This window comes from Lactuca saligna, chromosome 4 (genome assembly GCF_052625555.1).
Source record: "Lactuca saligna cultivar CGN05327 chromosome 4, ASM5262555v1, whole genome shotgun sequence".
In the NCBI taxonomy this organism is placed as follows: domain Eukaryota; kingdom Viridiplantae; phylum Streptophyta; class Magnoliopsida; order Asterales; family Asteraceae; genus Lactuca; species Lactuca saligna.
This window is the reverse complement of record NC_136420.1, coordinates 139,603,149-139,617,170: the sequence shown is the minus strand read 5'-3', so window position 1 is coordinate 139,617,170 and position 14,022 is coordinate 139,603,149. Positions and strand designations below refer to the sequence as shown.

The 14,022-nt window shown below is 37.1% G+C and overlaps 3 protein-coding genes across 4 annotated transcripts; 2 read left to right on the top strand and 1 right to left on the bottom strand.

Moving 5' to 3' along the window:
* The first annotated feature begins 5,871 nt into the window (after positions 1-5,871).
* LOC145042880 (protein CHUP1, chloroplastic-like) lies at positions 5,872-8,983 on the top strand. 2 transcript variants are annotated; one of them, XM_078991390.1, is made up of 5 exons: positions 5,872-5,990; positions 6,116-6,385; positions 6,463-6,557; positions 6,924-7,529; positions 8,155-8,983. In XM_078991390.1, the coding sequence occupies exons 2-5, from the start codon at positions 6,238-6,240 to the stop codon at positions 8,893-8,895; spliced, it is 1,590 nt and encodes a 529-aa protein (XP_078847516.1). In that variant the 5' UTR covers positions 5,872-5,990; positions 6,116-6,237; the 3' UTR covers positions 8,896-8,983. The 2 variants fall into 2 exon arrangements, with proteins under 2 accessions (XP_078847516.1, XP_078847517.1); XM_078991391.1 differs by lacking the exon at positions 5,872-5,990 and having other exon boundaries at positions 6,105-6,385.
* Positions 8,984-9,308: 325 nt separating this feature from the next.
* On the top strand, positions 9,309-11,153 carry LOC145042877 (polyadenylate-binding protein 6-like). The gene is made up of 5 exons (XM_078991388.1): positions 9,309-9,593; positions 9,690-10,002; positions 10,089-10,336; positions 10,424-10,708; positions 10,798-11,153. The coding sequence occupies exons 1-5, from the start codon at positions 9,335-9,337 to the stop codon at positions 11,016-11,018; spliced, it is 1,326 nt and encodes a 441-aa protein (XP_078847514.1). The 5' UTR covers positions 9,309-9,334; the 3' UTR covers positions 11,019-11,153.
* LOC145042878 (GDSL-like Lipase/Acylhydrolase superfamily protein) lies at positions 11,109-12,713 on the bottom strand. The gene is made up of 5 exons (XM_078991389.1): positions 12,401-12,713; positions 12,178-12,308; positions 11,859-12,092; positions 11,513-11,768; positions 11,109-11,410 (listed from the first exon to the last, which is right to left on the bottom strand). Exons 1-5 carry the CDS (start codon positions 12,672-12,674, stop codon positions 11,214-11,216), a joined length of 1,092 nt encoding a protein of 363 aa, XP_078847515.1. The 5' UTR covers positions 12,675-12,713; the 3' UTR covers positions 11,109-11,213.
* Positions 12,714-14,022: the final 1,309 nt, after the last annotated feature.

Here is a 14,022-nt window from a genome sequence, read left to right as displayed (position 1 = left end):
CAGGAAAACATGGGGTTTTCCTGGGGATAACATTGAACATAATCAGAATCGGTAATAGTTCTCACACACACACACATTCAGGAAAACATGGGGTTTTCCTGGGGATAACATTGAACATAATCAGAATCGGTAACAGTTCACACACACACACACATTCAGGAAAACATGGGGTTTTCCTGGGGATAACATTGAACATAATCAGAACCGGTAACAGTTCACACACACATGTAGGAAAATATAGGATTTTCCTGAGTAACAGTAGTACGTAACCAGAAAAGTATAATAGGTTAGGTAACTAAACTTTACAATTCACAAGAACAATCATGTTTTCAGTATACATCTTTTACATTACAATTTGTATTTGGTAACTAACACTTAAGAAATATGGGATTTTCTTGGTTAACCACTTTTTCAGGAAACTAAAGGAACTCGTTCTTTTCATAAAACAAACCGCTTATGAACTCACCAGCTTTATGCTGATTTTCAAACCGCTTGTATTCTCAGGTCCGCATTAGACAGGTACCCGACGATCTCTTTTGGTGAAGACGGAGTGCGTAGAAGACTCGTCTTTCTTTTGTTTAAACTATGTATCTATGGAACTTGTACTACTTTACTTTTCAACTGATGTAATGAAATCTATGTAATGTAATGTAATGTTTTGTGTTTTACTTCGCTTACTGTGTACATTGGTTATGATATTCACATGAAGTCACCTCTGCCCCGGAACGTTTCCGCCTTCGGTTTCAGGGTGTGACACAAGTACTCTATCACTCTCTAACAGATCTCTCATAAGCTCCTCGCTGCTACCTATTCACTCTCAAGCATCTCATAGCAGCTCACCTCTCCCTAGGCTAAGGCATCACAAATCAGGTCACTCTAGTCCTGATAGGAATACCTAGCCTACTCTAGCAAGAGAATACATCATATCAATCTCATAAACATATAATATAAGGGTATTTTGGGAAATCACCGTTCGGGCGCTGACTGATCGTACACACGTTTCTACTCTGAGTTTCTCTAAAAATATTTTACTTCTTTTAGAAAATTTGGTTCTCTTTTGAAAATATTTTCCAAATCCTTAGTTTGAGTTCAAATACTCCCAAAGGTGTACCCGAATCCCTCAAACCAAGGCTCTGATACCAACTTGTAACACCGTAAATTTCAAAACAATTTTTCGCATTTTATAAAAACATAATTCATTTAATATTCGTAAAAACACCCATGTTTGAAATACAATTCATGTCATACAAAAATCCTAAGATCTCATAACATAAAATCCTGTGTGTGTGTGTACGGATCAAGCCAGCGCCTTCCCACGGTCGTCACTAGTACCTGAAACAAATAACACTAAACACTGTAAGCACAAAGCTTAGTGAGTTCCCCAATATACCACATATAACACATATTAGCCACTCGAGGCTATAACTCTTTGGGTCCGTGCACCCAAACTCTGTGAACCCTCAGGTTCTAACTCTGTAAACATGCACATCATAAATCACATAGAATAATGCAGTGCAACACATAACACATATATAGCATACAAACACTGTATCACATGCTCTAGTTACCTACTCAAGGTAAAGTATAGTGAGAAGACTCACCTCGTATATCTCGATAACTCGCAAATCCCTGGAATCACTCGTGCTCGATCCCCCAAACTATAATCTTCCTATAATACAATATATCTCTAATTAACACTTTTATAACTAAGTTTGACTAACCCTATCAAGTCAACACTGGTCAACTTTGGTCAACGGTCAACTTTGACCGGACTCGGTGAGTGCATCAAAGCGACTCGGCGAGTCTATACGCGTTCACCGACTCCCTCAGATCCTCTCTTGGCACGTCGAGTACTTCCCTAACTCGACGAGTTCCACCTGGCATGAATCGCGGGGCAACCACGACTCAACTCGCCGAGTCTCAAGAACAACTCGGCGTGTTTCGGCTTGACTCAGCCCCATGTTGACTCTCCCTGACTCACTGGGTCATCCCCCAACCCGGCGAGTCCACTCGTCGAACATTTTACGTGAAACCCCAACCCTACTCGCCGAGTCCCAAGAACAACTCGGCGAGTTCTTGCCATGCACAAACTTTATTGACCTTATGAGGTCAGATCTGCTTTCCCAAACCATAGATCTGGCCTTCCCAAGCATGAATGTCACGTAAAGTTCGAAACTTGATGCTTGTATAACCCCCACAAGGCATCAAAAGGAGATTTGGTCCCAAAAATAACCACCTAGGTCCAATGACTCCATAATAACCCAAAAAACCTCCAATGGTTAAGGTCTCTGGACCTCTTTGAGTCCAGATCCAATGCACAAACTCGAAGAGGGACCATTTGCTTCACATAATCACTCTCCAAAGGGGTTATAAAACCCTAACTCTAAAGATCAACCCTATAACTGAAGGAGATTCGAACCATTACCTCAAAATGAAGCCTCTGGACTCTGGATCTGCTGGAATCTCACCTCCTCCTTGCTCTTGCCACCTTCCTCTTGCTAAACAAAGAATACAAAGGCCCAAAAGTGACTTACTCTCTCCCAAAACGAATTAGCTCTCTTAGGGTTCTCTCAAGGGACTGGTAGCCGCAATGGGAGGCTATAAATGCCCTTAAATAGGCTCCAAACCCGGGGAATTAGGGTTTCATTAAACAACGTGGACTCGCCGAGTCCAGACGCGAATCCACGTCCAAAATCGCGATCCTACTCGGCGAGTTTGAGCTCCAACTCGTCGAGTCTCCTAAAAAAAATACCCAAAATATAAGAATGAATAATACCTGGGAATCTGGGCTGTTACACTTTATATGTACGGAACCCTTGAGGCATATTCTACAACTTGGTTAAGATCATTTATTCTAAATAATCTTTTGTCAAAAAGTCATTTTCGACCCCTATTATCTCTAAATTGACTAACCCGAATCTACGGGCGTTACAAATGACTCAATGAGTTGGACAATATTAGGACTAGGGAACTAAAAGACTCGACGAGTCTAAGGAGGGTCTTGATGAGTAGAGTCGAGATGTTCCGATTATTATTCAAGAAGAACTCGGCGAGTCAGTAGAAGGGCTCAACGAGTTGGGTTGATTGGGTTAACCTTGACCAGAGCGTTGACCTTAACGAGGGGTAAAATGGTCATTTTACCCTAGGGAGGAGTTTCAGATATTGACTATGTATTATTTTGTTTTGATAGCCGGAGGGATGCCGAGGCAGTTACCAGATATTCCTCACCGTGAGATTTCACAGACAGCTTTACGAGGTGAGTTTTCCTCTAGTGGGAACGGGTCTAAGACACCAATGCTGACCCATTTAAGTAGTTATAGTATGCCAGGGCAAGCCCGATGTATGTAGTTCATATGTTTCTGGACTTAGGTTCGATGTCGGGGAGGTCCCGAGAAGTAGTTACGTATGCTTGATGTCTCTGTGATTCATGCATGTGGTATGTTATTTGCTATGTGTACCGGGCTTTGATCTTATGCCAGGGTAAGCCCGATGTATTCTAGTTTATATGTTACATGTTATATGATCCGGGCTTCGGCCCGATGTCGGGGCAAACCCGATGCAGATTATATGATTATTGTGTTATGTTGTGTATGTGTCGGGGTAAGCCCGATGTTGGGGTGAGCCTGATGCCCAATATGGTCGGATGCGGGGGTGAGCCCGATGCCGGACAGGAGTCCGATGTCGGGTTCGTCCCGATGCAGCTGGGCGGTGTCCCATAGTTGGTTTATGTGTGATATGTTATGTGTATGGTATGTGGTAGTTTGGGGGGGGGGGGGGAGCTTACTAAGCTTCATGCTTACAGTTTCAGTTTTGGTTTCAGGTACTTCCGGTAGCAAAGGGAAGAGCTCAGGATGATCGCATGGTACACACTACAACCCTAGACTGGAAGTTTGCTCTGATGTTTTATTATGAGATTTTGATTGAGACAGATACTATGATGTTTTATGATACATGATTTATAATTTTACTCATGACTTTGGATGGTTTATGATTTAATAATGATTTAAAAATAAATTTTTTGGGTCATATTTTGGGATGTTTAACAATGATTATGTCGATTTGAACTTGATGATGACGCTCCTCGATCTTCTACAATATTCAGATTTCAAAGCGCCGATTGGTAATCAACCAATCATGCGGATTACAACTTGTGGCCCTTGCTTATTGCCAATTATTTTGCAATTTCCCGCCCCTAGATCCTATGCCTTGCACTGGAAAAGAGTATTAGGCTACTTGTTTTGGGCCAAAACATATAATACATACTATTGCTTATCAGACTAATCTGTTGTCCCTTATTTATGTTGCCCCGGGCCTTTGCCCATCTCGCCGATGTATTGGGTCGGGCCTGATAATAAGTTTATTTATATTTTAATTTATTTTAATAGTCTACAAACATTAAAAAAAATAATCTTGTTGTAAACTGGTTCATTTTTTTCTACAATATATGCCAATCTACTCTAATAAATAAAGATCTTTTTACCATATGTCATATTCTCCTTTAATTGGACACATGATATTTTCTAGAATTTTTAAATTTTTTATTTTTTACTTGTCATTTTATTGTATTTTTCATTTTATTAAATTAAAATTTCACATTTAATATGTAATGTAATATATATGTAAGGTATTTATTAAAAATGGTTTATGTATGTAATGTATTTAATACATTAAAGCCTCATTATATATACATATAAATTTTAAACCCCCTTTATGAACAGTAAAAGTAGCTTTAACCCTTAGCTTTTATGTTTGTGGGTTTTGTTAACTTTAACCCTTGGTCAAATTATTTTTACATCCCGGTTAATATTTGGTCAATGGTACTACGTGGTCAATGCCTGGATTAGTGTCCTGCATACATGTTATGTCTTCCACCTCCCTTGCTCCCAATCCGATGCGTTTCTCGCTCCTTTTTTCCTATCTCTTACACCGACTCTTTCAGTTTTCATCATTTCTTGCTCATGACACCCCCAACAACTTCTAAGATCGATCGACAATAGCCTTCTTCGATTCCGGCCATATCGCAGCCGACACTGACAACTATTTTAGCCGATTTAATTATTTGAATTTAATTATGACATTAGACAAATTGAATTGTAATTTGGTTGGTTCAAATGATATTTGAATTTAGTCCTGCGTATGTTACCAAATGCTTCTCTCTTCTCCTTCCTTAAAATCAATTCAATACTCATTTTATGTTTGGTTAATTCAGATGAGATGATGTCGTTTGTTCTAGGTACCTCACTCGCCTCCATGGTACGCCAAAAATATATTTCGGTTATACGTACCATAAATACTGAAGACTTCTAATCACTGCAACGCGGGAGAACCTTCTCTAGTTAATTTTAATAATTGAAATTTTTTCTTATTTTTTTTATAAATTCAAAATTTTCAAATTGTTAAAATTATATATATATATATATATATATATATATATATATATATATATATATATATATATATATATAACCCATATAATACATAAGTCTTACATCTAGTATTTTACTTTTTAAAAAAGATAGATGGCAAATTTTCAACTATGATATTGGTTATTTCCATTACAATTACGAATTTGGTATCGACACACGAAAAACAAGGTAAATGGAATACTCGAAACTTATTTAATTTAGTACTTTTGAAATAATAACTTTTTTCTTTGTAACTTTTTAGTTTAAAACACATATCCTCCTTCACCGTTTTCCTTTTTTACGTGGTTTGGGCCTATGAAAAATCTTTCAAGCACACATTCATCATATATATTATGAAATAAAAACACCTACAATCACCCTAAACGAAGCAAATACAATCCAAATGCTTGAATTTCGATTGAATCCCCGTTTATTTATTAATTAATCAATTTGCAGTTTCATTCATACATCAACCGTTTTCCGTTCACCATTCAACAATTTAAGAAGAAGAATACGTTCAACTCATCACCGGCGAACACGTTCTCTATTGGAAAACCAACGTCTTCAAGAATCAGCTCTCCATTTGTAAGCATTTCCCCTTATTTTTTTCTCAAATTAACATCATATATACATTTACATCACGAATTGCTCAAGGGTTTTGCTAATTGAATCCTTGTCTAAAATGGGTCGTACTTATAATTTGGTTTTAGGATGAGAAATTTGCTGGCGACAATGGTGAAGAACAAGTCAACATATGCATGCTCTGTTTTTTCTTCATGGCTATTTGAGAAGCATTAATGGTGAAATTTCTGAAAGTTTTATTTATTAGAAAATGGGAAACGAAAAGAGAGATTTAGAGCCGGTGTTATTGAAATTCGCTGTACCTTTAGCATTATCTATCGGCGGAATTCTTTATTCTTGGATCATGAACAAACAATCCAAAGCTTCTAAATCCCCACATGATCCTCGTACACATTCAGGTTTCTGTTTTTTTGTTTGTTTGTTTCTGATCATGACAGTTATTTCTTCATGTTCTTGAGGATAAACATGTGTTTAGATTGCAACAATCTGATGAATTCAAGAAGCAATCATCAAGCATCCCAAATAGCAACAAGTTCTCTCCATTTTGATCCTTTGTCAACAGACAAACGTGTAAGATCCTGTTCGTTTATACCGTTTTTCTTCATTATTCATGGGTCTCATGGGAAATTGATTCTTAAAAATCGGCTGAATATTAAACAAATGCATTAGTTTACATAAGGATGTGTCTTTTTAGGCATAAACACATGATGTTTGAATTTTGATTCGTGTATGACATACATTGCTTACATATTAGGCAACTCTTTCCTTTTCTACCATGATTCTTTTCCTTCATGTTTGATCTTTCTTTCCTAAAATACCCTTTTCAACATAGGACAAGTGTATGAAATATACGGGGTTAGGAAGGTAATTTCATGAAAAGTATAACAACATGACATCTTCTCTCTTGTTTAGAATCTTGGTTTCTATCTTATATAGGGGTTGCATGATATCGAATCATTCAAAGGTTATCCACGTGGAGAAAGGGATCCCAATGAGCAAGAGATCAAGAACCTAAGAAACTCAGTCAGAATCCTAAAAGAAAGAGAACGAAACTTGGAAATCGAGTTACTTGAATACTATGGTCAAAAAGAGCAAGAAACTGCTGTTATGGAGCTTCAAAATCGTCTTAAACTAAATAACATGGAGGCTAAACTTTATGCTCTTAAAATCGAGTCTTTGCAAGCTGATAATAGGAGATTACAAGCACAAATGATTGATTACACGAAAGTTGTAACGGATCTTGAAGCCGCACGTGCCAAAATAAAAATGCTCAAAAAGAAGCATAAATCGGATGCCGAAGAAAACAAGAAGCAAATCTTGGATTTTCAACAACGAGTTCAAAAAATGCAAGACAACGAACACATACGCGTGGTTAAAGTTGACCCGGATTTTGAATTAAGCCAGAATAAAGTTAAAAATTTGGAAGCTGAAGTTGAAGATTTGAGAAAATCGAACCATAGTTTGCGGTTAGAAAATTCGGATTTGGAGCGAAGGTTAGATTGTGTTCAAATGCTCGCTACATCGGTTTTGGAAGATAGTGAAGTAAGTCGTTTAATGTTTTTTATTTTGTGTCCAAATTTTCCATCAATTTCTTTTTTTTATTCGTTTATGTTAATGTCTCATATTATCTAGACATATTTCCTTGTGCGTTATGGTCTAATCTCTCTCCTTAAAAGGGTTATTTTAGAGAGAAAATAAATAACATCACGTATAAAATATATTAGAGCCAACATCTAGGAACATGTTAGACGATTTGTGTCCTACATTAGATAGACATGTTCTGTCTACTTTTATATATGTTATACCTTGTCCCTGTGTTCAAATTAACGAAGGAAAAGAAGGGAAACAAATGAAATTGAGAAAAAAGTAAAAGAAATTATGTTCATGAGTTTCAAGAAAATGAAAAGAAATGAAGTGATCACTTTCTCTCTTAACTCTTATTCCAACTTGGAATGATTTGAAGAGAAAGGAAAAAAAATGTTTAATTTTCCTTTTATTTTTGTCGAACTAGAGAATACAAAATACAATTTTATTTTATTTTCCTTTTTTCCTTACTTTTTTTTTCTTTTCTTTTCTTTTCTATGCTAAAACTAGGAACTAGAGACTACCTTTTTCCACATTTTCCCACATATCCTACATGAATCTAACTTACATATTACATATGTAGAATGAAAAACTCAAAGAAGAAAGTGAGAACTTGAAGAAACAAAATGAAGAAATGTCACAAGAAATCGAGCGACTTCGAGCCGAAAAATGTGCTGACGTGGAAGAACTTGTTTATCTTAGATGGATTAACGCGTGTTTAAGACACGAGCTTCGTAATTACAATCCAGGACCCGATAAAACAAGTGCAAGAGACCTCAGTAAATCACTAAGTCCAAAATCAGAAGACAAAGCTAAAAAAATGATCCTTGAGTACGCAAACAAAGAAGGTGGTGGAGAAACGAATATAAACGTAACCGACATTGACTCAGATCGATGGTCAAGATCTTCCATGATGACTGATTCAATGGAACTTGATGAATCCTTTATCAATGATTCATTGCCTCGTAAAAACAACAATAAGTTCTTTGGGAAAATCATTCGACTTCTAAGAGGGAAAAGCAGAAATTCATCAAGATCATCCGAGAATCGGAAATTAAGAACATGTACATCATCGGTGGGATCATCTAATCGTAGTTCGATAGATTCAAGAAGATTAACTCGTAGACATAGTGATGTATGCTTTTACAAACAGATTGATTCCATTGATGAAGAAGATGATGATGATGATGGTGGTCGTTTGTGTTCATCTTCTTCGTGTAGTAAAGATAAAGAGCTAGCTAAATACGCAGAAGCTTTAAAAGACACACGTGCTTCATCGAACTTGAAGTTACACAGGAGTTCCTTATCACTTGATTTCATTTGATCATATTTTTATTGTAATATTGTTAGAAACTTAGATCTTTTGACCAAATACATCAAAATACATATATATTATCGTCTTATGAGTTATGTCAACAAACATTATATAAAAGTATTTATTTATTATTCTTTTTGAAATTTTTTTTGTTATCATTCCTAGAAATCGTTTCTAACGTAACCCCATCAAAATCGAGTGACTTCCATGTTATTTTTTATCTTACGAATTAGAAAAAGAAAAACTAAATAAATATTTAAAGAATTGATATCACAGGAGCATATTGACGAATACTTCCCAAAACGGTGACGTTTAATCATTTCCAAAGGTTCGATTAAGTTCCCCCCCTTCCGTAATCTAGCCGTATGTCTCTATAAATAAACAATTTCTTCAAAAATCACTTTCATTCAAGTTCAGAAACCCCATCTTCGTTTGATTCTTTTCTCTAATGGCGAAATGCGTTCTTCTTCAAGCTTCACCACCACGACCACCGCTGTTAATATCACCCCGCCGGTTACTACCACCACCACCCACAGGAAACCCGTTTACACTTTACGCCGGTGATCTCCACCCAAGCGTCAACGAAATTGACCTCTATTTCTTCTTTTCTGTAATTGGCCCATTACACTCTGTTCATCTTTGCAGAGATCGTTTCTCCCACAAATCTCTTCGCTACGCTTACATCAATTTCTACTTTCCTTTTAATGGTAATAACTTTACTTCCCTTTTGTTGTATCTTGATTTGATTCTTGAATTAATCTTTTTTGTGGGTTCTTGATCATACTGGGTATTTTGTTTAACAGCTGCTGATGCATTGTGTCGATTAAACCACATGGAATTAAAAGGGAAATCCATCAGGTTAATGTGGTGTCAGAGAGACCCAATTTTGCGAAAAACTGGAATCGGGAATCTTTTTGTCAAGAATCTTGATTTGTCAATTCATGAGGCTAAGTTGGAACAAGTCTTTGGGATATTTGGGAGGATTCTTTCTTGTAAAATTGCGAAAGAAGGTAATGGAAAGAGTAAGGGATTTGGATTTGTGCAATTTGATTCAGAGGAATCGGCTTTAGATGCTCTCGATGCATTAAATGGATGTGTACTTAAGGGCAAGATTTTGTAAGTTTCTTTTGGTTGTTAATTTATTATCTCGCTTCAGATTCAAGTGTTTCTTGACATTGACATTAATGTGTTTCGATATTTAGAACTGTTGCGAAGTATCTGAAGAAAAGCGAGAGGAAGGAACCCCAATTTACAAACGTTTATGTGAAAAATCTGGATGAAAACTTCACAGAGAGTTCGTTAATTGAAAAGTTTTCAGAGTATGGAAAGGTTACAAGTGCTGTGATTATGAACGACGAAGAAGGAAAATCAAAAGGGTTTGGATTCGTCAATTTTGAATCGCATGATAACGCTAAGATCGCCATTGAAGCCCTAAACGGTGAAGTAATCGGTAAAATCTGATCATTCCATTGTTTATCTAATTCGAATGTTCTTGTTTTTAGAAAGATTTACATCTTTGAATTTGTAAACGAAACAGGTTTAAAGAAATTGTATGTTGGAAAGGCAATGATGAAAGCTGCAAGAGATTCTTTCTTACGACGTACCCATGATCAAAAAACGAAACCGATCATTACTTCAAATCTGTATGTGAGAAATCTTGCTACATCTGTAAACGAAAAGGATCTTCGTGAAGTTTTTGGTGCTTTCGGTTGTGTTGTTTTCACGAAAGTGATACGTTTCAGTAATGGAGTAAGCAAAGGAATCGCGTCTGTTTGTTTTTCGAAACCAGAAGAAGCCATGAAAGCTGTGAAGAATCTTAATGGTGATTAGTTCTATTCAATTCAAATCTTGTTTATCCGATTCTTGATTTTACGATTTCATTTACGTGATCTTGGTTTTGTTTTTTTGCAGGTTTTTGTTATCATGGAAAGTACATGAAAGTGACAGTTGCTATGAGTAGAGAAGAATATGCGAGAAGATTGCAGACCCTTTTTCCCTTCAACTTCTTTTATAAAGCTCCAAACTTGAAGCCATATTTGGAAACTAAAGTTCAGAGAGATGATCATCATCAAGTAAACGAAACCAAAACAAGCTCCTGCAATTGCGGATTTGCTAAATCATGTAATGAATAGAAACAAATACGTGTAAAATTGAATCTGGGATTCTTGAATACAAGTTGTAATCGATGATTTGAATTCAGACATAACGAAAAACAGAAGTAATAGTAATAATAGAAACTTGATTTTGCCCTTTTCGAATTATAGAAACATTGTGTACATGAAAGTAATACAAAGTTTATAAGAAAAAAAGTGCGATGACGATTTTGATTAACCGAGTAGGCCGATTCCGGCGACGATTAAGGTGTCAGCAAGGACTTGATTAGCAGCTTCAGATGGATGAAAACTATCCCAGAACACAAACTGAGTCGCATTTGGACATGTCCCGATCGATTTAGGGTTACATAAGAACACCGTCGTCTCCACTCTTCCTGTTCCACAACATCCTCTCGACGCCTCCACAAACCCTAAAATTACAGATAAAGATAAACGATTAGATGTAATCATGTAAACGAAATCGAATTTATACTATAAGGATATGAAATTTCAGACTTAATTTCAGTTACTACCATGGGAGGCGGGATCTTTGATGAGGTCGTAGAGTGGTTGAAAGATGTCGAAGATAACAATCTTGAGACCTGGGAGTTGTGATCCGAGTTGGGTTGCAGCTGAATTTATCTTCTTGTTGAACGATTGAGCATCTGTGTTGATTTTGCTTACACACCCCTTTTCATGGGATCCGAACAAAGTTCTCACCGCCGGCAAGCAGCCAAGCGGTGGGAGTGACGTCACTCCGATTCTCCTTGCTCCTAATCCATACAAATCCTGTTTTCGTTTGTAACCAATTAGTAAAATCCACGATAGTAAAACACCTGATTTCGAGAAACGTTAATGGCGGATTAGGATTAATTTTACCTTGACGAAGCTTGAAAAGATTCCGACGAGGTAGGATCCGTATTGGTCGGCAGTGTAGACTTTGTTAATGAAAGGGTTGACGTAATAGTTCTGAACGTAATCGGTGTTGCCGGCGGAAAGTAAGTATAAAGCGTCCTTAGTTATGGAGGCGGCTTTAGAACTTCCGGCGACCTGCGCTAGCTTACCTTGATACTCTTTGTAGTATTGTAATTGTTGCGATAATGCAATTGCATGCTGCATATTTCGAAATTAACGATGTGTTAATTATCATCGGAAAAGATAATAGCTAATTCAGTTGAAGAAAATGTTGGGTTTTTACGCTCGCTATGGAAGTTCTATCATCCAAACCAGCTCCGGCAGACGCAAAATTGGCTCCGATGAGAAGATTATTTCCGGAAGCTTCAGGGCTGAGATACGCCGGTGGGTATGTTTTGAATCCAAGTGTATCAGCTGTAGCAAAGCAGCAAACATATCGTTTTATCAGATGTTAGAGTTTCAAAACATGCATGTTACACAGTTGGTGTAGCTATTAGCTAAGTTACCGGTGATATCGGAGGCGAGTTTGCCATTGCAGAACCTTCCGGTGGGTTGGTGATTGGCGAAGTCGCGGCCGTAGGGTGGGTAATTAGCTTTGAAAAGGGTGTTGAGGTAGTCGTTATTACCCACATCAACAGCGGAGTCACCGAAAGTAATGATGGCTGGAACTAGGGTGGTGGAGTCTTGAGCTTCACCGGAAGTAATGGCGATGGCCAGAAGTGAAAGGAGCAGCGCCGCCGCCCATGGTGTTGTTCTGCTGGGTGTGGAAGTGGACGCCATTGACAGCTTTGTTGGAAATTATAATTTGGGAGTATGTGTGAAGGAAGGCCTGTTTATAAAGATGGAGCATTTAATGGACGTCGTCAAGGTTGGTAGAGACTCCATTAATACAGATGGGTGATCATTGATCATTGTTTTGGTTCGACAAATGCACAGAGCGAAGTCTGTAAGTTTGAGCGTGCTATGGGGTGGTTTAGGTTTACCTCTAAAATGATGATACATTTTGTTTCTTCACGATATATAATAACAATAAATACTAAATGTACCACATATAGTACATATTGGATTTCGTTTTACCGCTGATATCAACACAAAGATTTTTGTTATAAATATGGTTTTGGAGTAAATTATAGATTTGGTCCCTTTAGTTTGTTTCTATATATACTTTTAGGACAACTTTTGAAAAATTCATATGGTTGGTCCATGTGGCTTTCAAATTTTGTACTAGAGGTCCCTAAGATAAAAACCAGGTAAAATGAAAATGTCTTAGTTTTTTTTTTTAATTTTTTTTTTTTTTTTTTTTTAAAGCTTAGCGCACCATTTCTATAAACTATTAAAAAACACCGTAAAGGCCTAAACTCTAGCCCATCGACGAAGCTTGCCGATGCCCACACCCTTTTCGATCTTATCACATGCAACTCGGAACCCACCTCTCTCATTAGCACAACAAAACCTACATCTCTCTCTCCCCCCTCTCTTTCAACTGCAAGTTCGACCCATGTTGTTGAAATCCACATCCCTCCCATGTTTTATTACTTCATATTGATTTGGGTTTAGGTTTAATTTAGGTTTTAGGTTTGAAGATATATTTTAGTTCTTTAGTTTGTTATTTTCTTTTCATTGTCTTCTTCATTTTAGTTCTTTAGTTTATTTTTCACATTGATTTGGGTGAGTTTGCAAGGAGCTTCATAAAGATCTCTCTCTTTCCAAGCACCATAATTTTGTTTTGATTTCAAAATTAGGTGCGACTTGTTGGTTTTGACTTTGAGCAGGAAACGGGAAAACCCAAAAGTTTGAAGATCATAAACATGGGACAGTTCAGCCAAACCCATGTCAAAATCTTGGAACTGAGTTAACCGATCAATCCAAAATAGGCTTCTCCAGATCGCATGCATGGTTTGAATATAAGATATTTTTTGTAACCTCAAAGAATTCAAAGACGATACTAGAAAAAGGATAGGTCAAGCCTAAAGAAAATGGATACTCGGGGAAGCAAACCCAAATATGCGAAACAAAGTTAGGTTGGGCATGAGCGTTAAAAGGCTTGAAAAGGCTTTCAGTAGGAAAAGCCCCACCCATTTTTAAGGATTAAATGTCATTATCATCAAAAGAGCATGTCTCTTCGTAA

Bases quoted from the DNA above. Each gene is read 5' to 3' on its own strand.
- LOC145042880 (XM_078991390.1), top strand. From the start codon at position 6,238: ATGGGAAACGAAAAGAGAGATTTAGAGCCGGTGTTATTGAAATTCGCT. The intron at 6,558-6,923 runs GTAAGATCCTGT...TATCTTATATAG, and splicing joins CTTTGTCAACAGACAAACGT to GGGTTGCATGATATCGAATC. The intron at 7,530-8,154 runs GTAAGTCGTTTA...TTACATATGTAG, and splicing joins CGGTTTTGGAAGATAGTGAA to AATGAAAAACTCAAAGAAGA.
- LOC145042877 (XM_078991388.1), top strand. From the start codon at position 9,335: ATGGCGAAATGCGTTCTTCTTCAAGCTTCACCACCACGACCACCGCTG. The intron at 9,594-9,689 runs GTAATAACTTTA...TTTGTTTAACAG, and splicing joins TTTCTACTTTCCTTTTAATG to CTGCTGATGCATTGTGTCGA. The intron at 10,003-10,088 runs GTAAGTTTCTTT...TTCGATATTTAG, and splicing joins GTACTTAAGGGCAAGATTTT to AACTGTTGCGAAGTATCTGA.
- LOC145042878 (XM_078991389.1), bottom strand. From the start codon at position 12,674: ATGGCGTCCACTTCCACACCCAGCAGAACAACACCATGGGCGGCGGCG. The intron at 12,093-12,177 runs GTAAAAACCCAA...CGAAATATGCAG, and splicing joins ATAGAACTTCCATAGCGAGC to CATGCAATTGCATTATCGCA. The intron at 11,411-11,512 runs GTAGTAACTGAA...CTGTAATTTTAG, and splicing joins CAAAGATCCCGCCTCCCATG to GGTTTGTGGAGGCGTCGAGA.